The sequence below is a fragment of the Choristoneura fumiferana genome, chromosome Z, assembly GCF_025370935.1.
Source record: "Choristoneura fumiferana chromosome Z, NRCan_CFum_1, whole genome shotgun sequence".
Taxonomy (NCBI): domain Eukaryota; kingdom Metazoa; phylum Arthropoda; class Insecta; order Lepidoptera; family Tortricidae; genus Choristoneura; species Choristoneura fumiferana.
In genome coordinates this window covers 24,244,867-24,270,470 of record NC_133472.1, presented here as the reverse complement: position 1 = coordinate 24,270,470, position 25,604 = coordinate 24,244,867, and the positions used below count along the sequence as shown (strand labels likewise).

The window sequence follows — 25,604 nt, the reverse complement described above, 5'->3', positions numbered from 1 at the left end:
TTTTCTAGCACTAGGTACCTACTAGCTCGAAGTCGGTGCCTCAGCACGAGCCAGCAGGAATGGAACAATAGTCGTCTACCTCACCTACATACCTACTATGGGTTTCAATCCATCCTGCTGGGTCGTGCTGAGACACCGACTTCGAGCTAGTAGGTACCTAGTGCTAAATAAATATTTTCAAGGGTTTTATAGTCGGTTCCATTTTTTGTTATTTTTTATTTTTTTTGGCGTCGGTTTTACTTTTTTGTTAAAATTTTTCACTTTTTAGTGATTCCATGAAGCCCAAACACGGCTTAGTTACGTTGTTTTATAACAGAGTTCCGTTGTATACCTTCCGACTTCAGCATTAGATCAGTTCGAAAGAATCATAAACTTAAAGCTCCTTCTTAGTCGCTTATCTAGAGACTTATATACAAAAACAAATACAAATCATTTATTGCGGACTTTAGAATCCATAGTGTTAGTAAATACAATTATAATCTTATCGCTATGGTTAGTAAATTAAGAGCGTGCAAACGAAAAATTGCCCATTCAGCGATTTTGAGGTTTTTCAAATGCCTTATTACTGTCTAAATGCTTACGTTTTTTTAGGAAAAACTAATGTAACATATAGATAAACTCTTACTCTGATGTAAAGCAGTAATTTCCATTTATTTCCGTCAGCGATTTTTTTTTGCCAAATCATTTTGTTAGTGAGGTTTTACAAAAATACGCGTCAGAGCTGTCTTTCATGTGAAATATTTCCATTATAACCCACCACAAACAGTGTACCTTAAGTATTTTATAATAGAAAATATAGTCTTTTAAGACATAGGGTCATCATATGTATCAAAATATTAGTTATTATTATTCAAATACCATTCTTCAAAAGGTCTAAATCGGTCTACTTCATCTTTTTTTATCTCATTTGTTGTGATGTATTTGCCAATAAAACAATTTTATTATAAATCTACAGGAACAACAAAATGTTTGCGCGCTCTTAATAATGATCGTTTATAGACCAGCGAGCATTACTTAGCTTTGACGAGTTCCATTGGTCATCTACGGTTTTCTTCATCAGGTCCAGTTTACCAAATGATACTTTCTGAATGTAAATGCTTATCTTAATGCTAAAAATGCCAAAATAGCCATATGATTTGTTCCCCGTCTTATTAATACTTTCGTTGCAATGTCTTAAGGCGTATTTTACTTTTAGTTTAAATATCATTTAAATACAATTTTGAACTCTATTAATAAACAAAAACCAGCAATACTAAATAACGTCCATTCATCGTCATTTTCTAAGAGTCGCGTGTTAGCCCTACAAAATTGACCAATTTTTATTATTTTATATACCTACCAACTTTTCAACTTATTTTTTCTCATTCAAGCCAAATAATCACAAATTAGGTACCTATAATCTCCAATTATGTAGGTATATTATATAAATGAATAGTCTGCTAATGAAGTTTTGTCGCAATGTAATTAGGTGCAGTCTAGTGTGTCTGCGCAGCCCATTAATGACCAGTTGTACACTGATAAATGTATTTTGTACAAAATTTGCACAAACCAAGCCATCAATCAACAAGTCGTGTGGACGCCGCTCAGCACCTGAAGTTTTCGGCAAAGCTTTAATCTTAAAATAATAAATATAGAAACATATTGTTCCTACCTACTTACATAATATTAAAAAAGACGTATCACTTAGTGGATCGCAGGTAATTAAAAAGAAAACAATTTTTAAAACATATTCTGAGCGGTAAAAAATCTGGCCCTCAAATGTATGCAGTAATAGGTAATTTTGTATGAAGAATGGGCCAAATTTTGTGCCGCTGAGTATATTTCTCGACGTTTTACAATGCACAATAGTTATTTGCTATGCAAGGCTGGGAAGTCACTGTTTGGCACGAGTGTTTATATTGAAACCCGAGCAAGCGAAGGACTCTAGGATTGAACCACGAGCGAAGCGAGAAGTATCCTGACCGTAGTCGAGGGTTTCAAAGGCACGAGATGCTAAACAACATTACAGCCGAGCGAAACACATAATTTTTCACCTCACGACAGCGAGAAAAATAGTAGGTACAGATGGAAGAAAACAAATTGAACACTGTTATAAATCAGAGTCTGGTTATATGCTAGCTAGCTTATGCCCGCGGCTTTTTTTTTAATCGCAGAATTCTCATCCCATGGAAATATTCTCAAAATACATTCATGTTCTTGTCTCCATAAAAAGAGAGACTTCCCAAGTCCAAGTAAAAGTTCAGCTTTCTAGATCCAGGGTTTTGGACATTGATAAGTGAGTTAGCCACAACTGCAACATTATTACATTTCATTACGCAAATAGCTAAACCTACTTAAAGATAAAATAATTATTACTAGAATTGGTAATATTGACAGTATAAACTTTTTTCCCACCGGTACTTTCTGAATTTGCACCTCATATATCTATCTGCCTATTTGTCGTTATTTTTTGTGAATAACGACGAAAAAACTTATGAAACAGAACAAAATGTAAATAAGTATTATTGTTGTTATTTTGTAATAACTATAATAAAAACACTAACGCATTTCAGAACGTGTTACAGTGCTTCTTTTCGGGTGCGTTATCGAATCCGTTTTCATCATACGATATCTATTTTTAACCGACTTCAAAAAATGAGGTTATCAATTCGGTTGTATTTTTTTTGTTTCTTACCTCAGAACTCCGTCATTTATGAACCGATTTGATTTTTTTTTTGCGTTCGTCTAGGAATGTCTTAAATTAGGTCGAATAAGCACCAAATCAGGATCTGATGATTGGATCTTAAGGAAATCGACGGAACTCTTCAAATGTTGTAGGGAAACCTATAGTACATTCGATATTATTTAGTAGTAACACGTGCATTTGCTCTTGAAAATCGTAATTTGGTGAAGTGGAACTGATGATGAAGACCACAGTTAACCATCGGAGTTACTACTCAATAACAAGTATTTCACGGGTTACATTTTAATTACTTTGACACAGTTGCTAAGCAATTTATGCTCCTCATAATGCATATGGTAAAACGGGTGGTGAAGCACCAGGACTCCTCAATAATAAACGTCTCTGCATCAGTAAAAGCAATCTTTCGTAAAAGGTGACGAGCAGTTGATATTAAACTATTGTATGTTAGATTATTTACACTAAGAAGCGTGAAAAAAACTATACTTAACTAAAAATTTGAACCGACTACAAAAAATCATGAAAATAATGCCAGCAGGAGTGATTGAAGCCCAATATAAAGTACGTAGGTGTGGTAGATAAGTATATGGTAAATAAGCGTCAGCGTTACGAACGAGAGTCTATTAGAAGCCCGAAGTCGAAGACTGAGGGCTTTAATGAGTCGATTTTCGTAATTCTAGTATCGCCCGTGCGACATACAATGTTTTTCATCACATCTGCGAGTAAAATTTTATATTTCTAAAATAAAAAATATATTTTTTCCAAATATTGGCGATACCGTAGACTGCGCTCTTGGCAGCGCCGCTCCCCGTCGTGCAGCAGCATTATAGTACGGGTACTGACTCTCATTTACCGACCTTGGGCTTCATGACAGCAAAATTAGTACGGGCAATGGCTCATTTACCGACCACGGGTTTCATGACAAAGACATTAAGGTTGAGGGTTTTATTTGAGGGATTGCAACCAAGGTAGCCTGCATGTTACGATACTGTTTATGAGCAAGTGTAATGAAAAATAAATTATGCTTACCTAATTGTAACTTTTTGCATTAAGCATTATCTGAACCTAAGCAAAACAACACATCTTTGAAGATAACTTTCCCGCAGTTACTCATAGTTTATATACCTGTCAGTATAATACAAACGTATACTTATGTCATGAATAACATATTGGATCACAGTATTTTTATTGCAATACTTAAAAAAAGTCTAACTTAGCTGTAGGGTATTTACAATAAAAGCTAGCTGTGGCGGGGGCTTATCACTATTCACAATACTCTATACCTATTTTACAATTAAAAACTGAAGATAAGAATGTTAAGAAAAAGATCAAAGCTGCAAACAATAAGTCGTGGCATGAGAGAATAAACTCTACATCAAATTATTTCATAAATATCAAAAAATTGTGAAATCTCTCAAATCCTACTTATTAAGACTTATGAACATAAAACTATGTCATATAAAACATATCAATAAACAATTGATAATTGCTAACTAAAGATTTTAGGACGGGCAAAGCTCGAATCTCAGCCAATTAACAAACTTTAGTCTGACCGTAAGGAAGCTTGTCAGTCTATTTCTAATGTTCACAACTTTGCTTTTTCAGTGCGGAACGAACTTTAGTTAGTGGTGGAAGGGACAGCAGGTACAGTCTGGAAGGAACGCACAATCGCTAGCAGAGCTGTGTAGGTGCCGACGACGAGGCCGAGGATCCCGAAGAGGAAGAGCAGCCAGTCTTTGATGCGGCGTAGGAGACCGCCTTGTGCGGCCACTGACTCCGTCCAAGACACGCACATGTCCATGAGGGCCGGGAAGCAGATGCCCAGCGCGGACAGGCACAGCGCCCCGAACAGAGAGATGAACAGCCCCAGTCGCGGGACAGACACCGCGAATACAACTGCACAAACAGAGCAATTATAGTCATCATATCCTGGGTACGTGGTGGCTCAATCATGATAGGACTACTGGGTTCATATTGTAAAACACACTATTACGGTGTTCCTAAAACCTACGCCAAGGCAAAGATGGATGATAGAACAGCTTATACCTAACAAGAAATCAAATTAATCATATTATTCATTTTGAGATTCTAAATAGTACTTGCAACACTGTATTTACGTATAATATATATATTAAACACTGCAAATCAGTATACAGTGAGATTACGAAAATAAAAACGCCTACCATGTGGCAATAAGTAGCTTTTGTCGCTAAAATGTATTGCTGTTTGTCAACCGTCTTAATTTTAGCATTGGTTATAGTAACACCTTTTATTATTTAAGTAACTTAGAGTGGGGGAGGCTTATGTCCAACAGTGGACGTCCTGCGGCTGAGATGATGATGATGATGATGAACTTAGAGTTCCCAATGTATAGGTACATAAATTAAGCCACTATTGAAAGCAAAATATTAAATAAGAACCAAAAGGCGTATGATTTTTTTTTAATAAGTAATTAGAAAAAAAAATGCAAACGAAACCAAACCACCCATTCTATAAAAAGTCGGGCACTCGGACTCATGCATTTTTCAGACTTTTCTTATTAGTTGCTCTCCCAACTTACAAGTAAGAAGGCACAGAGCGATCCTGAGGGCATACTCAGAGACCAAGAGCTTCCCCTGCGTGGCGTGCGAGCGCATCAGGCGCGGGCGCACGTAGCCCGACCACACCACATCGACCGGCACGTAGCACTGCAGCGCGTAGCTGATGAATATGGCCACCGCGAATAAACCACGCACGCTGGTTGCTAACCTGTAACACACACTTTGTTCCAGTGTTTTGATGGAGCTGCGGAACGAATTCCGTTTTCGTGTAAAGTAAGTAATATGGATGACTCAATTACGTACATAAAACAATATGAAAAGGTATATTGACATAGGCTAATCAGGGATACTGTAGCATTTCAATAGTGAAAGATTATTTTTAGATATACAAGGTGATAACATATTAATATTGTAAGAGATGTTAAATTAGATCAAAACAATTAACTTTAAATATAAATTAAGAAAACTTTTATACGATATTTTTGTTTTAATTTCCTGAACAAAATAAATAAATAATCATTCCGCCCAAACATAATCAGCCTGTGCATTTGAGTGACAAGATATTTAACACTTTCTGTCAAGTGAACCGTCGTTTGTCATAACCGCCAACGATTGGCGGGAAGACTTTTAGTACCTAAGCATTATGTGACTGACATTTATGAGGTTTACCCTTGAAATGTCGACATACTTTAAATCGAATATCATTTAAAAGTCAACGTTTCATGTTTTTTCATTTCTTCGAATATTCATTAACTGGAATGATTAGAATGAGTTTTTTAAATCACCGATTTTTATTTTCTGGAACTATTATTTAAGAGATTGTTTAATTCGAAGATATTCATTAAATATTTTATTATTTCATACTTTTTTAGATGTTGTAAATGTTACATCTTAGAATATTATTTTAATATTTATCATTTCACAACTTCAATGATTTTTTTGAAGTCGCAGTTGTAATGTACTTTTTTAGTAGCAATTTATTTTTGTTGGGGTCGCAGTTTTAACCTAACTAAAATTATTTTTATAATAATAGTAACTATATTTATTTTATTTTTCAGAAGAATACAAGCCTTCAAATTTGCTAAAAAATACGCAAAAGATGCAGAATTCAATCTTGAATTACTAAAACTAATAGAATATATTATTATAATAATAATATGTAATCAACTATGAAATAAAAGTGTTTTATAATAATACGCCGATGAAATAAACAGCGATATTTAGTTGTTCTGTCTCATGAATAGTTGATGAAATGTATTTTTAAGCAAATAATAATCCTTGTACTGTTGTTCTAATAATTGTTTTAATATGTAATGACTATTCGATGAAGTGAAATTACTCCAAGAGAAAATATTAGTATTGAATATTCGATATATCGTTTTCGATGAAATGAAATTTGATAATTACTTTGTCGAAAATTCAAGGGGCACCCCATTTATGTATCTAAGTGAAGTGGCCAGTTACTCGTGACAATCAAGACAGTCAAAGGATATTCATTATCTCATTAACAGCGTGTTTTTAAAGTAACATAAACTTCTACGTCTACGCCTAAAGACGAGTACTATCAGATGTAAAAATATTGGTACCTAATTTGTTGGCACCATATAATATACTAATTTCAGATTTAACGCCTAACAATCAACTTACAAACTTCTTACTAATGCTTACTTAATGATTTTTACTTTATTCTAATATGTACCTAAACAGCTCCTCCACTTAGACTTTAGTAAAATTCATGCTAACTAAAGTAGTAATGGTAAAGCAACAGCTGCCTTACTAAATAAATAAAACAACTGCTCGTCTCTAGCAGTGCCCCGCACCGACATGCACAGCTCAGTCTTCATAATATAATGTAAACCACGGACGCAACGCCAAAGGAAAGCGAACATTTATTATCTAATGACGTTACAATAACAAACTTACCCGTTATCCAGTTTGAGAGCTAATAAACCAATGGGACGATTTAGTCCATGGTTTATTTGGTACTATACCTATTCTCATGGATGACTTAATTAACATTTAAGGATTGCTTGGAAGAAAAAGGCTCAGTGTTATTTATAAGTAAGTCGATGGTGACAATCCACTGATCGCATTAAAACAATGTACAGGTGGGTGTAGAAAGCCTATTCGACTAAAAGTACCAAATCATAACATTTTGTATTAACTGTATATTACACACGGACTTGCTGTAGCCACCGTTACGAGTATGGTCATGCATGCATGGCGCTGGCATTAAGTTCATTTATTCATAATATTATTTAAAGACTTACAAAGTATTAAATATATTTTTTACGGCACGTAGACCACGATTACCATTAATCCCGCCCGTAATAAATATGACTAATGTACATAGGTGATTTATTATTTCAAACTAATTATCTACAATTATCACTAGCAGTTAGCAATAAAGTTCCTTAATTGACATTCACAATTTTACACAAGTATTTTGATTTCATTCAGGCTAAGATTAGCAATGAAACAGTGTAAGAAAATCTAACTAAAGCTGCTTTTATAAAAATAAATACTGACCAGGCTCCTTGAGGTAGGTTAAGGGTGATGGAGTCCTTGCACTCGGAGACACAGAACACATAGCCAATGGCGCCAATAGTCACGTAGAGCAGCACGATGAAAGCCATGCCCACGTTGAGCACGCCTAGTGGCTTGCCGAACGACTTCGGCGTTTTCATGTTGTTCTCCAGCGCTACCACCTGCCCCAAACACACTGCTTGTAGGTTAAGATTAACGTGTAATCTATGTACATAATATACCTACAGTAAATTTCGCTGATTGCCCTCAATAGGTATTTGGCAAAACATAATATCCATTTTTTAAGTATTTTTAACTTTGTCTGATTTGACTTACTTTATGTTTTAAAAATAATAAACAGAGAGCTGGTGCTGTGCATATTAGTTTTTTGCTTTGCCATCATACAATGTCAAAATTGTTTAACCATTGTGTTAAACTAAACAGTCAAAACGATCAAGTCTAAAATTGTGATGAAATAGAGACTGTCGCTTGGCTGGACGGAACCTTAAGCTAAATGCAGACGCTAAGTATGTGAATAATGTGAAAACATCCGTGAACTTACCACCCCCACAGCGGTTAGCGCAAATAATATTGTTCCAAAAAACAATGGGAATGTAGAGAAGGAGCCCCAATAGTCCAGCTCAGCTTGGGACTTTGTGCCTGATAGCAAGTAGTATACCACCACAGCCAAGCCGACGAAGGTGATCAAGTTAGCGAGAGTAGACAATGGTGCCAATTTTTTTAAATTTCGGATGCAGTTGATTGCAATCAGTGGGCCCAGAACGATTAGCATGTGGATTTCGATGGCAATGGTGTAGTAAGGATCAACCATCTGTGAACAAATCAAATTGATTGTTATAAATTTATAACAATAAATAAGAACATGAAGAATTATAACTGTATGTAACCGCAATTGATCTGAGTAAAACATTTTTATTGCTGATTTATATTGACACATTAATGATGAGTAGGGCATCCGACGACCCAAGTGGCGGTACGTAAGCGCCCACTTAAAGTCTCTTGCAACGCAACGACCTCGCTTTAAATGGTGGCATTGAACAAATTTATAACTGACGCATATTATAGAGGTACAAGCAAAACTCGTGTAAATCAAACTAATGATGTTTAGGTAATCTAGGAAAGATTCATTAAAAAGGAACATTGCAGTAGCTATTTAAAAAGAATTTTACATAATTTTTGAAATAGGTACCTATCTACAAAACCTACACAAGGTTATTTAACTTTAACTACGTAACACAGGGTGAACAGTGTTTTTCCTATCCATTAATAAATGCAATAAGTCGGAGTTGGTGCAAATGCGCTTATCGGCCGTATAAAGTCGGCAGCAGATCGTGAAATCCGCCAGATCACGAAATTCCTAGGCATATCGTGAAATGGCGCCATTTCATGAATTGGCTAAGGGACATCCGCCATATCGTTCAAAACTCACCGATTAACGATTTACCTAGTGACGTTTAGGCAGATCATGAAATTCTTAGGCATATATCATGAAACAATGCCAAATCGGTTCGGGGACTTTGCCGGCCGCTGCCGCGGCACGCTCGCTTTGCTGGCATAGAGATAGTTTATGGGCCAGAGAGTGACATAGGCTACTTTTTATTTCGGAAAAATAACCGACTTCCACGCGGGCGAAGCCGCGGGAAAAGCTAGTGAGTTCATATTTTTACACTTGACTTACGACGAGCGAAGCGAGGAGTGGTTGTATAAATTGTGACCACAACGCCGGGTCGTGCGTTGTGGTCACAATTTAATATACTCACATATACCCACATATACATACTTTAATATACACAAAAATATGAACTCACTAGCTTTTTCCCGCGGCTTCGCCCGCGTGGAAGTCGGTTATTTTTCCGAAATAAAAAGTAGCCTATGTCACTCTCTGGCCCATAAACTATCTCTATGCCATATCGCTATCGCTCCGTATCGACGTGAAAGACGGACAAACATACAAACTCACAAACATAATTATAAACACACACACTTTCGCATTTATAATATTAGTTTATAATATTGGTATGGATTCAACATTTCAAAAATATGTACTTACCACTGACTCTTATTCCGACGTAATAAAGCCGTGATAACATATTTTTGAGTGGTTCGAATAGATACATATTTTTGCACTTGACTGTACTTACCTAATTTTTTTTTGGCATATCACGATGTGCCCGGTATAAAGCTAGGAATATCGACGAATGCGCTCTAATCGATCTGCTGTTTCTATTGTTTCTCAGGCAAACATCGTGATATGCCTGGCCAACATTTAGGAATATCATGAAATGGCGCTATTTCATGATATGCTTAGGCATTTCGTGATCTGTCGGATTTTACGATCGGTTGCCGACTCATATACCGGGTATTGCACTTCGTGTAGTTTTACAAGAAATGGTTATTACTTAAATAATACCTATTTGTTATTTTGAGTAAAAATTCGGAATAGGCCAAATTTGTCACGAAGAGGAATTATCCACGGAGTCACACTAGGTATCCCTGACAAGTAGTAGAACTCATTCATTAATTTATAGACGGAATCTATAGCTAATAAAACGTGTAAAATGCACTATTAGGAATCTATATAATCGGTAATAGGTACTCTGTTTCAATTAATCACTTTAGGCTACCTACCGTTTAGGCTTTTAGGTGGTGTCAAAATCTGCCCGAATATATTTTAGGTATTCAAAAACAGCAGTATAGTAGGTACCGTTTTTATATTCTCCGCAATGAAAACGATGTAGACGCAGCAGATGCCGAGCTGGTAAACTACAAGGAAGATGTCGACGGCGAGCGCAGCGGGCCGAGCTAGCGCGCGAAGAGAGGGTGGTCCCGCCGCCAAAGCAGCTGACATCGACTCTGGGTACGTTAGCAGTGGCACGCGCAGCCGCTTGCAAATGTCGTACTGAGATCGGACCTGTTGATACACCACATCATGGTTATTCTTTAAACATTTGACAACTGATAATAGCAAAAAAATTCTCTCCCTGATAAATACACAAATTGATTCCTACTTATCTCTATATCAATATGATTTGTCTAATACCGTTGCATATATTCTCAATATCTTTATATTTACATCTTTAACTTTAATTTTATATCTAGTTAATCTCTCCTCTCTGAACTAATTTGTTAAACCTATTAGTGGAAACTGTTTTTGGCCTTTTTGATAATAATGTGTATTACTGTATTTTGTAATATTTATGCTGTTTGTTTCCCAATAAAAGAAAAATTAAAAAAATAAGTACTGGCTGACCTATTTGTGATTGCAATTTCTCAAAAGCGTATCAACATAAAGTTAGGTACTTATAATTCCTAATATCTTTGACAAGCATGGAACCTCCAATATGTTTCATTTTATTCATTAAAAAAAGTCATGATTATTAAAATCCAATGTTGGGACGAGACGCATTTTTACAATACCAATAGCATAGCTACAACACCAAGTCGATTGTCTGTACTAAAACAAAAAAGTTGTTTTTATTAGGTGGGTAAGTGGTTTTGTGGCGTTTTTATTATTATTACCGTTTCGGCATGTACTTATGTTAAGAGAGATAATAGTCAGCATTAATTTTTTATGAAAATTAAAGGCAACACCGATGCCAAATCTAGCGTAATCAAATTTCTTGCGACTTTTCCTTTCGTTGTGGTAAACGTGGGATGATAATGACCGGTCAAAACGCTCAAATATTCACTCAGGTGAAATGTTTACTCACGGCTTTCCGCCTCAGTTTAGCGCGGCTGTATTTTGAAATGTTTTCTTTCTTTCAAACCTTGTTTTGATAATTATAAACACCACATAAAAATAATTATCCTAATAGGCAGCCGTTCTGAACCAACTGAACCGTGATTCTTTTAACATACCATTTAAGTAAGTTCTACGGTCGGTGTATCAGAAAGAAAATGATTTAATAGTAAATACATTCAGCAATTATTATTGATTTTTTATTGATACCTACAAATTACTCGTATAAAAATGGTCACAAAAGTACTTTCAACTTTGACTACTACATAGTAACTTACAAGGAAAGACGAAGCAAGAGTCAAAATCTATAATTCATATGACTTGTAATGCGATTCATGGTCCTTAATTTTATAGGTATCAGAAAAACCACGTAAATACGAACCAAGACATGTAAGCAGTAGGTGACAATGATGCCAACGATAACGGTGGCGAGGATGCCGGTCACCAAGCCGGATCGTGCGAACGCCTGTGGCATCGCCAGGATCCCTGTGCCCAGACTGCATTTTAACAAGTGTACTAGCGTCTCGAAGTCACTGTAAAAGAACATTACTATTTTTGTAACAGTTAAGGCGATAATAACACACAAGAGTTCCTTCTCTTTACTTTAAACAGTAAAATTTGTCAGAAACTATTTAAAAGGTTGACAATATATTAGAAGACTTTAAGAAGTTTCCAAAAGCACGTGTCCTAGATTTCATGTCATGCTAAAATATTTATTTAAGCCGGTAATTTACGTATTTTTCTTACTTTGTGGGATTATTAACTTGGCGATGCAAGTGTGGATCGTAATCTTCATCATCAGCAAAACTTGCAGGAATGCCGTCTCTGAAAATAACTTCAGGTTATCAACAGTTATTGCAACACGATTACACGACGTTATTGCACAGCAGACAAACTATTTGCAGATCAGCTATTTACAGAGTGCATCATTATGAAGTCGCATTGTCATTTCAACGTGCATCCACTTATGACTTTGTTCTTGCAGTTAATTGATTAAAACCAACTGAAATCTTCTCGAGAATCACAACATCAATTGATACCGTTTCATTTAAGGTCAGAATTGTACTGACTTATTGAAGAAGAATTGCGCTGTTCCAAAGGTTAGCTACATAACTGTTTACTTCAAATCATGGGAAAATATTAAATTTAAGAGTTTTATTTACAAGTTATCTAAAATGACACGGCTATGCACCTAACACAAATGCATAAGTTTGCGAATAGTCATATTAATAACGGTACTTACTTCGCCGGTTCAGCTACAGGTTGCAAATGTACGGTTTCTGCTTTCTCGTCCATTGTGTTATTTGCACCTGCAACAAATAAAATATCTGAATTGCTATAAACAACACTAACACTTGCGACGGTTTGCGTGCACTTAACAATAAAGTTGTCGGGAGAGTGTAGTCGGAGTCGCGGAGGCGGTAGCTCACAGCGATAATGTGTTCAGGATGTCCCCCATCGAGCACCAGCCGCGGAGTCAGTTGCGCTAGTTAGTGTCATTGGTGTGTACTCTATTCATAGGCTCATTGAATAAGGCAAGCTATGATGCGCGTGTCCCGATAACTCACGTGCGTCGGCGTCCCGCAGGGAACGCCGCTCGGGAGGCAAACCTTCGATTGACGCAATCCACTCAATTACTTTATGCCGTGCTGTGCATTGAGCACTGACTGATGGAGCAATTCACAAGATCATATCTGTTTTCTGTTTATACTGGGAAATACCTATTATAATTTCACCACGTCCCTTCCACGAGTACCTACACAAAAGATTAGGCTTCATGCAAATACCTAATCTGCCTAATAGCTAACTTCGAATTTTTACCAGTTTTTACTAATATTCATTGCTTTTACTCAAAACATACTTGGGAGACTTTTGCCGTTATACCACGCTTTGCGAGTGAAATTTTCTGGGTTTATGAATAAGTCCTATATATAGTTAGGATAATTAATAATAGGTAGGTAGGTATTTAGTTGATCAAAGGTGGTATTTTATATGCAGTACAGTAAATATAAAAACACACTACTTATATGTACTATCAATTACACGCTATGGCATCAGTCTTCAAGTAGGCGTGCTTTTCATAATATAAATAAGCCTTGATTTCTCTTGCGGCGTCTCATTGACTTCAATCATCTTGTATCAGTGTGATATATGATTATTAATGTTGTTTGCTCACAGCGAATGTAGCACCATGAATACAAAACAATAATTGTTGGTTACAAAATTATACGGGTTTTACATCAAAGCAGCAAAAATGTTTCAGTTATAAATACTTAAATACGGACGTACATTCTGTAAATATACAACACTATACAATACAAATATTCCTTGCACCTCAGCACCTCAAACAGGCAGGTTTTGCTATGAGAAATGAGTGAGCAAAATCGCATTTTGCTCACTCCGTGAGACAAAGTAGGTTTTTTTTTTAAATGCTGAGTACCTACAGTGTTGGGTCTACTCACTGAATTCCAAATATTTGAACTTTACTTTGATCTGTCATTTCACTTCAACACGAAAAAAGCGAGAGATAGGATCAAATATGTTGATTGCGATCTTAAATTAAATTTTTGATATTAAAAATATATCGATAATACCTAATAAATTTCATGACAACGAAATATTTCCAAAATGATTTTTTTCCCGAAAGTAGGTAGTTATGCAACCTCGTTGCACGAAAGCCGCTGCTCTTGTTTTTTTTTAAAGATTTCCGTATACTGCCTCTACAGTTGGAATAAATATTTGTTAAATTGAATGAATTTTAAACAAAACTATTTATGTTTATGTAACTGAAATCTTAATAAAATTCATATTTAAAGGTTTAATAACATTTATAATAAATTATACGTTTATTGTTCAACCTTTTTAATGACCCCAAGATGAGGCTTTTTGCAGTATTAATAAATAAGTGTGACATATAGCACAAGATGGTCTAAGTTCAAATTACAATTCATGTTATGAGTATGAGATTTATATTGTATCTACTGGGCACTTTTTTATGGTTTTAAATGTGATATATTTTTTCCTTAATAATCGGATTATATTAAAAAAAATGTGTTTGTTTTATAAATAGGTAGGTATATGGGGTTTTACTCTTATGTTACATTTAAATGATGTTCTCGCTGCTGATGTGAAAAATTGTACAAATGTGTTGCACAAATAACTATTATTGCACACCACAAATCAGTACAATAAATCTATATATTACACATACCTACATTCAGGGTAGACAATAGGCGGTCTTATCGCTTAAAACGATCTCTTCCAGACAACCATTTGTGTACATAGATCTTAAGATAATGTCAAAATATGTATTATAGTTAATAAATGTGCTGCTAGACCGTACCACACCTACAATCTAAGTAAGCTTGTAGATACATATTATATTGGTCCACACGATGCAGTTCGCTTCATATTTTCTAATGTGAACTGCTAAGGAATGGAATTTGCTCCCGTCCGTATTTCCGTACAAATACAAATTAGTGCTCTTCAAGGCCATCTAATAGTTAATAGGTAGGCCGTTACCTACTGAACTTGTGTTACATTTTAAGCGTAATCTCCACTTTCCATCACGTGAGATCAGAGTGAATTTTATTGTTGGTCAGATTCTTGAAAAAATAAAAGGTGCATTGTTACTTTTACTCATTTTGACACAAGTAATTTTCCCAGTACTATTGCTTAATATATTATTATGATTATGATAAAGTACAAAAGCGCTTTACTTTTAAGTAGGTAACTAGGTTTATTAATATTTTGGAAATTTAGTTATTCGTGTCCTCTGTTTTTGTGGTAACCCATAAAATTAACCTAGTTTGCTCGTAGGTCGCGGAGTTGCATAATAGTTGCCGTAACTCGTAACTCAGCTATTTGCGGATAGCAGACTCGGTGGAATTACTGAAATGTGGCCGCTACCAGGAACCTGCGCCGGGCGCCGGCGGCGACCAATGTTATTTCTAGTAACCGACAAAGGTGTCTGATGCCCTGATTGTTCATTATTCGCATGACAGTTGGCTTCCACTTGAGCCAGACGATAAATGGCACTTCCGAACAAAGTAACGATTTGTTTTCTAGAAGGAGCGGTGCGAGGCTGTGAAGCGAGGAATGTATTTTTCATGAACCAATATAAATGCTTCATTTACCTATCGTCGTACAGCACATCGTCGGGTGAAAATACGTTTGTGGCATACGCCTCATACCTTGGTTTACAAGAGAGCAAAATAAAGCAAAATATTTAATTTTACATTAAGTTATATTTTAGTGTAAATTTAAACTAAATGGTCAAAAAGGTACACATCTATACTATTCTTAGTACAATCAACATACACTCAGTATAGTGTTATTAATGAGATTTTTGCAGATTTACGATTGCTATATCCATTTTTAATGAACAGTTGTTTATCGTTTAATGTATGATATTGCACAATCACTTGAATATGGCACCAGACGGTTCATTAGTTTTAATTTAATTTGTACCACATCCATTATAAATTTAATAATTTTAGAGCTTTTTTACATCGTAGATATAATGTCAAATTTTCTATTTTAGTAAGACTTCATAATAAGTTTTTAGGTAAAAAAATAATTTTTAATACAAGCTATTTTGTACTCAAACTACATTTGCAAACTTGCCAAATCTCAAGTCGATGCCATTAACCGTTGAAGAGTTCCATCCTGCGGAGACGATCCTGGCCGGACTACCAAGATGTCACTACCAGATTATTGTATTGTCACGCAATTAACACAAGTATTCCAAATTTCAAGTCATTCTGGCTACTGGAAGTCGGTCAAATTTAACTTGCAAGATTTGATTACAGACAGCCAGACAGACAGACAGACGGACAACGGGACAGGTGAAACTAAATAAAAGCTTATAAAAAGTTTAATCGTCTGTGGGCATGAATGTCAACATAGTTAGAATGACCGATATTTTTTTTACTTGTAATTTTATTAATGTTTTTCTCATTCGGCATTAGTGGTAAACTTCATCCAACATTAAAAATGTTTATTTTTGATTTCTTATTCCTTTTCGGTCACGATGTTAGAAGGTGATTTGGTAAAATCGTAACCATCAGAGTCGTATGTGCATTTAAAAATAGTGTTACAATTTATTTTCAAATATTGTTACAACTGTAGAATTAAAAGTTTTGGCACTGACTTTGTAAGTAAGAAAACAAATAAGTCAGTCAGTATTTATTTACTTTCATAATCTGAAGTTCGCTTGCTCTTCCACAACATCACAAATTAATTGCACAGTTTATCTCGAAATGCAGTTCTAACTGATTGATTTAAGTAATCAATATAAATATAAATGGTAATTAGTTGATTCAGAGTGGATATATGGCACAAAATTGTAAAAGATCATATCGTTTGTCACATTGTTTACTTGAGTTTAAGCATTGTTTTGTGCCATATCCGGATATAGCACACATTTGTGATTACTATTTATTTCGTAACGTGGCACAGTGTTCCATATGCCTCAAAATAAATCCCTATGCTGTTTTCAGTGAAAATCGATGGAGGGATGCATTTGGAATGCATGACGAGAATATCGGCGTGCCAATTCCTAATAGTTTTTTATAAAAAAAATAATGAACTAGACGTGACCTTTCCATGAATTTTTTTGAAATAAAATCTGGTGTCGTAAATGTCAAAGACACGTAATTTCGATAAATGCAATCTGATAAAGGATCATGGGACACATGCTTCTCAGGTTTTACTTTTGAAAAAGCACCCTTGGATACAGAATAAATGTATTTTTTCAGAATTTCGTTTTTATTTTATCTCCCTAAAAACTCAAAAGTGGGACTTGTGACTAATTTAGGAAGATTGCCCTTAACTAGGTCTATCACTAATTAAAAGACCACGTCTCACTATTGCGGAATTTAGAAGGAATTAAGTTTCAAAAAATGGTGTTAGGGTTGTCACTCAGTTTGACCTTCACTACTTTAATTTTGTTTTGAGCGATATGGTTTTCGGATTACAATTAACAGTCTCATTTAGAGCGAAAATATAATTGCATAGTCAACAGATATAAAAAAGATTACTTACTAGATATAGCTGTTTTAAGGTCGTGAATGAGCAAATTAATTGTTTGTATTTTAATATGGATTTTCGTAAAGTGGCGCCGGATTCAATAAATTATTTAAGTGGTGAGGGCAAAACCGTGCTCCTAGAAAAATGTATTACCCTTGATTCAAACTTTCAAAAGTATATACCCGAAATCTCTAAAAAAAGAATGTAATCGCTGAAATTTTCACTTCATAGTTCGGTATTGCAATACAAATTGTCTTCATACTAAGCAAACTTTTTGACATTTAAAAAAAGGCGCTCGTTTAAGAAATGACTTCAGTAGATAAATACTATTCGCTTTCGCATTCGGCAGAAGTTGATGATGAGAATCTATCCAGTAGTGATAAGGAAGACAGTCCATCGACGATGTTGATTGCACGTTAATACTAAACAACGAAAATGATTTGTTTGTATAAATCATTTTTATTGCTTACGAGAAGTGTTAGTGTTCGTATCATCATTGATAAGTATATTTTAGAGATGCAACGGATATCCGGCCACTATTTTACTATTCGGCCGAATACCGGATAGTTGCGTACTCGGCCGGATATCGGATGGTAAAAAAGTTATAAGTAGATATGATTAAAAACTGGTATTTATTTATGAATTTATCAATTATTGACATTAGTTTATTATTCTATGGGGCTGTTTCACCACCCATTGATTAATTTTAACTGACGGATAAATGTGATACCGTCTCGCGTCTATTCAAACAAAACAAACAGAAACGACATCATATTTATCCGTCAGTTTAAATTAATCAATGAGTGTTGAAACAGCCCCTAAGTTAATTAATTATACTCTACAAGTTGCAACCTGCACGTAGTGTCATGTGCATGTATGTTCGAATTAGCTTAATTTAATTGTACGTAACGCCGGATATCCGGCTATCCGGCCAAACCACTATCCGTTTCATCTCTAGTATTTTTATTTGAAAGTTATTGTAGTGTATATTTATCTATGAAATTACTTTCATAAATCATAAATAAAATAAGTAACTTTTCGCAGTGGAGTCGTCTGTAAGTTTACCCTTTACCTACTAGGGCTGCGACTGTGATAAAAACGTTGAAAAAAAACTATAAAAATTTAAATATTTGACCTTTGTGAAAACCCTAAGTTGTATCATTTGACCTTAGAACAAAATGTTGTATATCTCTAAAAGGCCGCGATAGTGAGACCTGTTTTTTTCATCAGCGATAGGCCGTATAAGAAGCAATATTTTCAAGTTAGTCATAAGTCCCACTTTTGCGGCTTTAAAGAGAAACAAATAAAAACGAAAATGTGAAAAAATACTATTAAGTATTTATTTGTCTACTTTTTTAGAGTAGGTACCTAAGTACACCCAATCACGTGGGCATACTAAAATGTCGAGGACATTGATTAACAAGTAGTTGCGATTTTATGGATCTACAGACGATTTGAAGTTTTTTTTTACATTCATACTTTGTAAATAAAAAAGGTAATCAGGCAGACGGGTTATCTGCTTTGATGACATACAATGATTTATCAAAAATGTCAACTCTAAACTGTTGCCTTGCTTTTACCTAACTGGTAGTAAGTTCTGTTTTGAATGTATTGACCGCGAGACATACTAGTAGTGTGTTAGTGCTAGTGCTAAAGCGCTGGCTGGTGTGCGAGAGGGCGCCGCGCCGGAGTCCGCGGACGCATGTCCGCTGCTCAGACCTGCGCATTGCCGCCGCCGCGTCATCCTCCCTCTTCCGCTACCCTCCCTTCGTTGTGCATCGTCGCGGTTACTAAGCGGAAAACCCCATCAACAACAAATACCACCCTATACAACAATTTGTAACTAGGTTTAGAGAAAACTTACGCAATCGAAAGCTTTGTCAGGTTTCTATAAAAATAAATAAAACTAACAACAAGTATATTTACAACACTGAATATTTAAAACTGGAACACTCACCAGGTTAGCGGGGTTTAATATAGTATCGTCTTTGCAGTTTTATTCATTGAGTCCAGATTACCTAATTTATTTGAACCGTACAGGAATTGTTTGTAGCTAATAGTGACTTTGAAGTACTAACGGTTGGTCTACATGTAACACTGTTAAAGAAGTGAACTGTCATGGGAAGAATATAAGTAGGTTAACAATACGGACACCAAGCTCGGGCGTCGCGCGGCGAGCGACTCAGCGCGATGCGGCGCGTCGCGTTTGATGCGGGCTGCAGGTCCAGCCGCGAGCCACGGGCGGCAGCGGCGACGGAGGCGGTGGCGGCGGCGGCGGCGGCGGCGGCATGTAACGTGGCATCACCTTACTTCTTCGATCGCTGTTTTAAATAAATAAAATAAAAGAATTCACAAAGCCAATAATATATCATAACAAAATACAGTGAAAGAAACAGATAAAACATAATTTGTGAAGAGGTAAAGGACTCAAGGGAAAGGAAGGGAAAGGGGGTTTTTCGTTAAACTAGACTGCAAAACAGCGTTAAAATTTACCGCACGGAGTCTTTTTAAGTTTTTCTTATTTTGAAGCGTAAGCAATTGTGAAATGCGCGATAAAATGCTTGAAATAAACATTAAAAATATCAAAACATGCAACATAAAATTATAAAAAGTTTACCTAATTTACCTAATTAATTTTTATCAAGATTATATAAAGGTAAATAGTTAGTTTTTAACGTTTTTTTATTCTAGTAGGTACATGTTTCAAATGCTCCAGGCTACTCGCCTCGACTACTACTACTCGACTAGTCCCTATGGGAGTTCGACTTGCACTTGTATGTTTTCTTACATGTGTGTACAGTCAGCAGCAGACGTAGATAAGCAGTTGTTGTACTCAAAATGATCTAAACGCTCTGTTTTACCTTGGCAGTAGAGTCGTATAATATGTAGATCATTTTGAGCTCCGTAACTACTATAGTGTACGGAGCAAACGCAGAAGCATAAACGTAAATAATCTCTCACAGTGAAGAGAGCCCAAGGGCTGATTTTAGGATATATTTGAGCGAGGCAGATTAACATAGTGGGGAACACAGATAATGGTTTTCCATCGGGAAAAAGTTTGATCTCAATTAGAACACTACGGCACCCGAAGTGTCAATCAATTTTTATATTAAATTAGTGATATTTTCATATTTGTATTGTACTTATTGTAAACTCTGTATTGTACATACCTACATAAAAACACATGAAATTAACAAATAACAAAATAATAAGATGTACATAGGCGAACTTATCGCTTGAAAGGATCTCTTCCAATTCCAGTGAACCTTTGAACGATAAACCGGAAATCAGAAAAAAAGAGTAGACATGTACACACGTACCTACACTCCGTGAGCGCTTAAAAAAACCTTCGGATTTTAGAAGCATGCTTCGGGTATTGACGATGACATGCGATCGTGATATGCGGTTCTGTTCTGTTATCGACTTGCAAAACTTTTCAAAGTTACCATAAAAAGTTATGTAAAGAATAACCATCAATACAAAATAAACCTTACTGTTACACTTCGTACTTATTTCGCTTCTTTATCTTTTTCTAATTTTAACACATTATGACTTTTTGTCGTAATGTCAAGGACGGCATTTAATAATAATAATAATAATAATAATAAAATCTTTAAGTGTCCGTCATACTATTTGATAAGTTCATTTTGGCTGGTCATACCTGTGGTTATCCTACGATGATATTAACTTTTTAATAAACCTGATCACTGTAATAGATTAAATATTTATTTAACTATATACAGGTACTCATATGAAATTGCTAGTACAGCTGGTCATTTAAATATGACAGGAAACTAAAGTACATTGCAATTATGTTGTATTTTATAAAATATTAACCTTAGCGGTTCCCCGACACCGACGACGCTTACATAATAAAAATATTACTAGGTACATATACTAAATTAACTTAGGCTAATTTTGCGGGAAATCAGCATAGTCCCCGCGGGATAGGGATGAACGAATTTTTTGCAGATGAAGTCGCGGGCAACAGCTAGGTAGTGCATAATTATTTTTTACTTTTTAGTTGTCTTTTTTGGCGGTGTTCTTTTGTCGGCGTTTTTTTCAGGCGTTTCTTTTTGTGTCGGGGGTTTATAACATTTTAATTTAAGTTTTTTTATTTCATGTTTTTTAAACTGGTATATTTTTTTAAAGTGTACTAGTAGGTGTATGTAGGTGTGGTGTAGGGGTTATACCACGCAGCACGGATTGCTGAGGACCTGGGTTCGATTCCCACCGCTGGTCTCTTTTCCTGGTTTTTCTGTGCATCCATGTCTCAGTTTGTATTTTCGATGTACTAGTGTGTTGGATATCGTGGCTGCAGCGTCATCTCATCGTGTTGCCACCATTGCATTGTACCTATGTAGAATCAAATACTGATCAAAAGGAATCAAACACGACATATCTGCTATTATGTTTTCAAGAGTATACTGGTGTGCTGGATATCCTGGCTGCAGCATCAGCTCGTCGTGTTGCCACCACTGCATGGTGTGTAGAATCAATTACTGATCAAAACGAATCCAAACAAGACATATTAGCTATTATTTTTTATAAAGTGTACTAGTGTGCTGGATATCCTGGCTGCAGCATCAGCTCATCCTGTTGCCACAATTGCATTGTATGTAGAATCAAATACTGATCAAAATGAATCCTAACACAAATGGAAAATATAAACTGAAATATAGATGCACAGAAAAACCCGAAAAATAAGACCAGCACTGGGAATCGAACCCAGGTTCGGTATTCCATACCGCGTGCTATACCGCTACACCACTGCTGGTCAACGGTACAGACACGAATTTCCCCTATGCACCACATATCTCAGTCAGCCATATATATGTTTCTTATTTTAGCCACTTAAGCAGTGACCCTAGCGACATCTATACCGTAGCCCTCATCGAGAAACTTTCGGCATTCCATTGGAACTAAACGCTCACCCGGACAAGAGATATCGTTATTAAGCAATCAAATATAGGTTGTATTTTGGAATCTTTTTGTATTTTTTATTTCAATTCCAAATTTTTACTTTTACGGTCATCCCGTAAAACCTAAATTGAAAATAAAATTCCCTAAATTTTTCAATTTAGGTTTTACGGGATGACCGTAAAAGTAAAAATTTGGAATTGAAATAAAAAATACAAAAAGATTCCAAAAAACAATCTGAATCCAAACTCGATATATCTGCTATGGTTTTATAGAGAGTGTACCGACTATTGTTCTGGATTTCCTGGCTGCAGCATCAGGCCAAGAATTTCATAATCTTGCGTAGTCATATAGCATATATGGGTGTTTCAAATTTTGGGTCCCAAATATGTTTGAAAGTAAAGTAAATACCCGTTATGCGTCTAAGATTCCTACCGCAGTGAACAAAAGAGCTGATGACCTTGAAACGGCTGAACCGATTTTGATAAAATATGTCTAAGAACCATCGCTAGAAAACCTGCTAAGCTCGTTTAAGAGCTACGGTGCCACAGACAGACACACATAGCGGTCAAACTTATAACACCCCTCTTTTTGCGTCGGGGGTTAAAAATCGAGTTGGTTACGACCAAGAAGCTTATATACAAAACCGGAGGTTGAACGCCGAACGAAGAAGTTTCACCTTTATTACTTATTTATATATTATTCCATCGCTTTCTTTCACATTATTATTATATTATTATATTTCTTTCACATCTTAACCTAAATATAGAAAGAGATGAAATATGTTCGCGACGTAATAAAGATCAAATTTCTTGTTTTAAACGGATGTTCGGCGTTCAACCTCCAGTGTTGTATATAACCCCTTGGTCACGACGTGCACCTAGAATAATCTAGATGGCCATGCCGAAACGTGAGAAAAGTGTCATTGACGTAACTCAACTATTTTCGACTCCGTGGCTAATAGAAAAATAAAAAATAAAATACTTTCCAGCCTAGAGATGAAAAGGGCACGTATTTGAATATCGAAATATGAAAGATCTAAGGTTATAGACATGGTTTAGGTACTGATTTTTCCTTTAGAGGAGGAACCCACGTAGAGGTGTATCACCGCTGCACCGGACGTTACACGGTAATCCGCCTAAACCGGACACATGAACCCGCGCCACCGCGTTGTGTTAAGTATTCCCTCCTAGCACCTAAGAGTCACACTGCTTACGAGACGCACTAGTGCTCAAGTCACACAAGCGGTGAGACCTAAGTATCCCGCGGAAATTCATACCTTCAAATGCAGTAGGAAGCGTACGTTTAATATATCTGGTGTGTAATGCTTTTACATATAACAGTTTTAATACAAATTTTCAATCAGGACTAAAGTAATCTCAGTCTGAGTTTAATTAAAAAGTAAAAAAAACAACCGCAATTAAAAATAAACTTGCTACTCTGCAAATTAAAGCATGATGGAAAATATGTATAATGGACACATGGTTTACGTTTGGTATATGTAGTTTTATATAACTGCTATCAACAAAAGTAAACTTCATCATCTGGATTACATAAAAAGAAGGCATTTGTTTGTTCAGAGACATTAGATAATAGAACTTGTTTCACTATTGAGACGCACGGAACATCATCGCGATCTATTTTTCTCTATGTTTTAAATATTAGGGATTACTCGTATTTGGACAGAAACGTAATTCACTGGATTCGCATTTGGCCATTATCGCGATTCGACAGCTCTCATGTCGACAGAATCGCACTTTGCCTGCAACGCATCTGTACAGACAAGTAAAAGGACAGAGTAGCATCTGGCCATTATCGCAATTCGGCAGATCTCATGTCGACAGAATCGCTCTTGGCCTGCAACGCATTTGTACGGAAAAGTAAAAGGACAAAGTAGCATTTGGCCATTATCGCGATTCCGCAGATCTCATGTCGACAGAATCGCACTTTGCCTGCAACGCATTTGTACGGAAAAGTAAAAGGACAGAGTAGTATCTGGCCATTATCGCGATTCGGCAGATCTCATGTCGACAGAATCGCACTTTGCCTGGAATGCATTTATACGGAAAAGTAAAAGGACAGAGTAGTATCTGGCCATTATCGCGATTCGGCAGATCTCATGTCGACAGATCGCACTTTGCCTGGAATGCATTTATACGGAAAAGTAAAAGGACAGAGTAGTATCTGGCCATTATCGCGATTCGGCAGATCTCATGTCGACAGAACCGCACTTTGCCTGCAACGCATTTGTACGGAAAAGTAAAAAGACAAAGTAGGATCTGGCCACTATCGCGATTCGACATCTCTCATGTCGACAGAATCGAACTTTGCCTGCAACGCATCTGTACAGAAAAGTAATAGGACAGATTCGCATTTGACCGTTATCGCGATTAGTTCATACTCATATCGACATAAACGTAATAACGTCTGTCCTAGTTCAACAGAAACGCATACTGCTTTGAAAAATTGAGAACGATTTAATTTACCGCGTCATACTTCCTGGCGGTGACATGGTGTCGCATGGAATTCAAACTCACATCAAAAAAATGTACGAAAAATGTACTAAATTGTACGCTGGTTAAATTAAAACAAAAAATTGAACTGACTACAAAAAACCATGAAAATAATTTCCTACCAGTCTGAAGTCGGTCGGTGCCTCAGCACGAGCCAGCAGGAGTGGGCCTATAGTCATGTACCTCACCTACGCACTTTATATTGGGCTACAATCACTCCTGCTGGCTCGTGCTGAGGCACCGACCGACTTCAGACTGGTAGAAAATTATTGTATATGTTTTTTCACTTTTTTAGTGTATTTACACTTACATCTAAGACACAAAAGTTTATTATCAACTGCTGGTCACCTTTTACGAAAGATTGCTTTTTCCGGTGTAGAGACATTCATTTTTGAGGAGTCCTGGTGCTTCACCACCCGTTTTATCCATGTTTTACCATATACATTACGAAGAGTATAAATTGCTTAACAACTGTGTCAAAGTAATTAAAATTTAACTCGTGAAATACTTTTTATTGAATACGTACTCCGATGGTCAACTGTGGTCTTCATCATCAGTTTCACTTCACCAAATGATGATTTTCAATAGCAAATATACGAGTAAATTTACTATAGGTGTCCCTACAACATTTGAAG

At 36.0% G+C, this 25,604-nt stretch overlaps 1 protein-coding gene across 4 annotated transcripts; it reads right to left on the bottom strand.

The window, feature by feature from the left end:
- Positions 1-419: 419 nt before the first annotated feature.
- LOC141432187 (proton-coupled amino acid transporter-like protein acs) lies at positions 420-19,737 on the bottom strand. Of its 4 annotated transcripts, none has more exons than XM_074093684.1 (9): positions 19,494-19,737; positions 12,750-12,816; positions 12,254-12,331; positions 11,889-12,039; positions 10,472-10,678; positions 8,309-8,578; positions 7,750-7,928; positions 5,241-5,428; positions 420-4,576 (listed from the first exon to the last, which is right to left on the bottom strand). In XM_074093684.1, the coding sequence occupies exons 2-9, from the start codon at positions 12,800-12,802 to the stop codon at positions 4,299-4,301; spliced, it is 1,404 nt and encodes a 467-aa protein (XP_073949785.1). In that variant the 5' UTR covers positions 12,803-12,816; positions 19,494-19,737; the 3' UTR covers positions 420-4,298. The 4 variants fall into 4 exon arrangements, with proteins under 4 accessions (XP_073949785.1, XP_073949804.1, XP_073949796.1 ...); XM_074093703.1 differs by lacking the exon at positions 19,494-19,737 and adding an exon at positions 12,937-13,033; XM_074093695.1 differs by lacking the exon at positions 19,494-19,737 and adding an exon at positions 12,887-12,992.
- Positions 19,738-25,604: the final 5,867 nt, after the last annotated feature.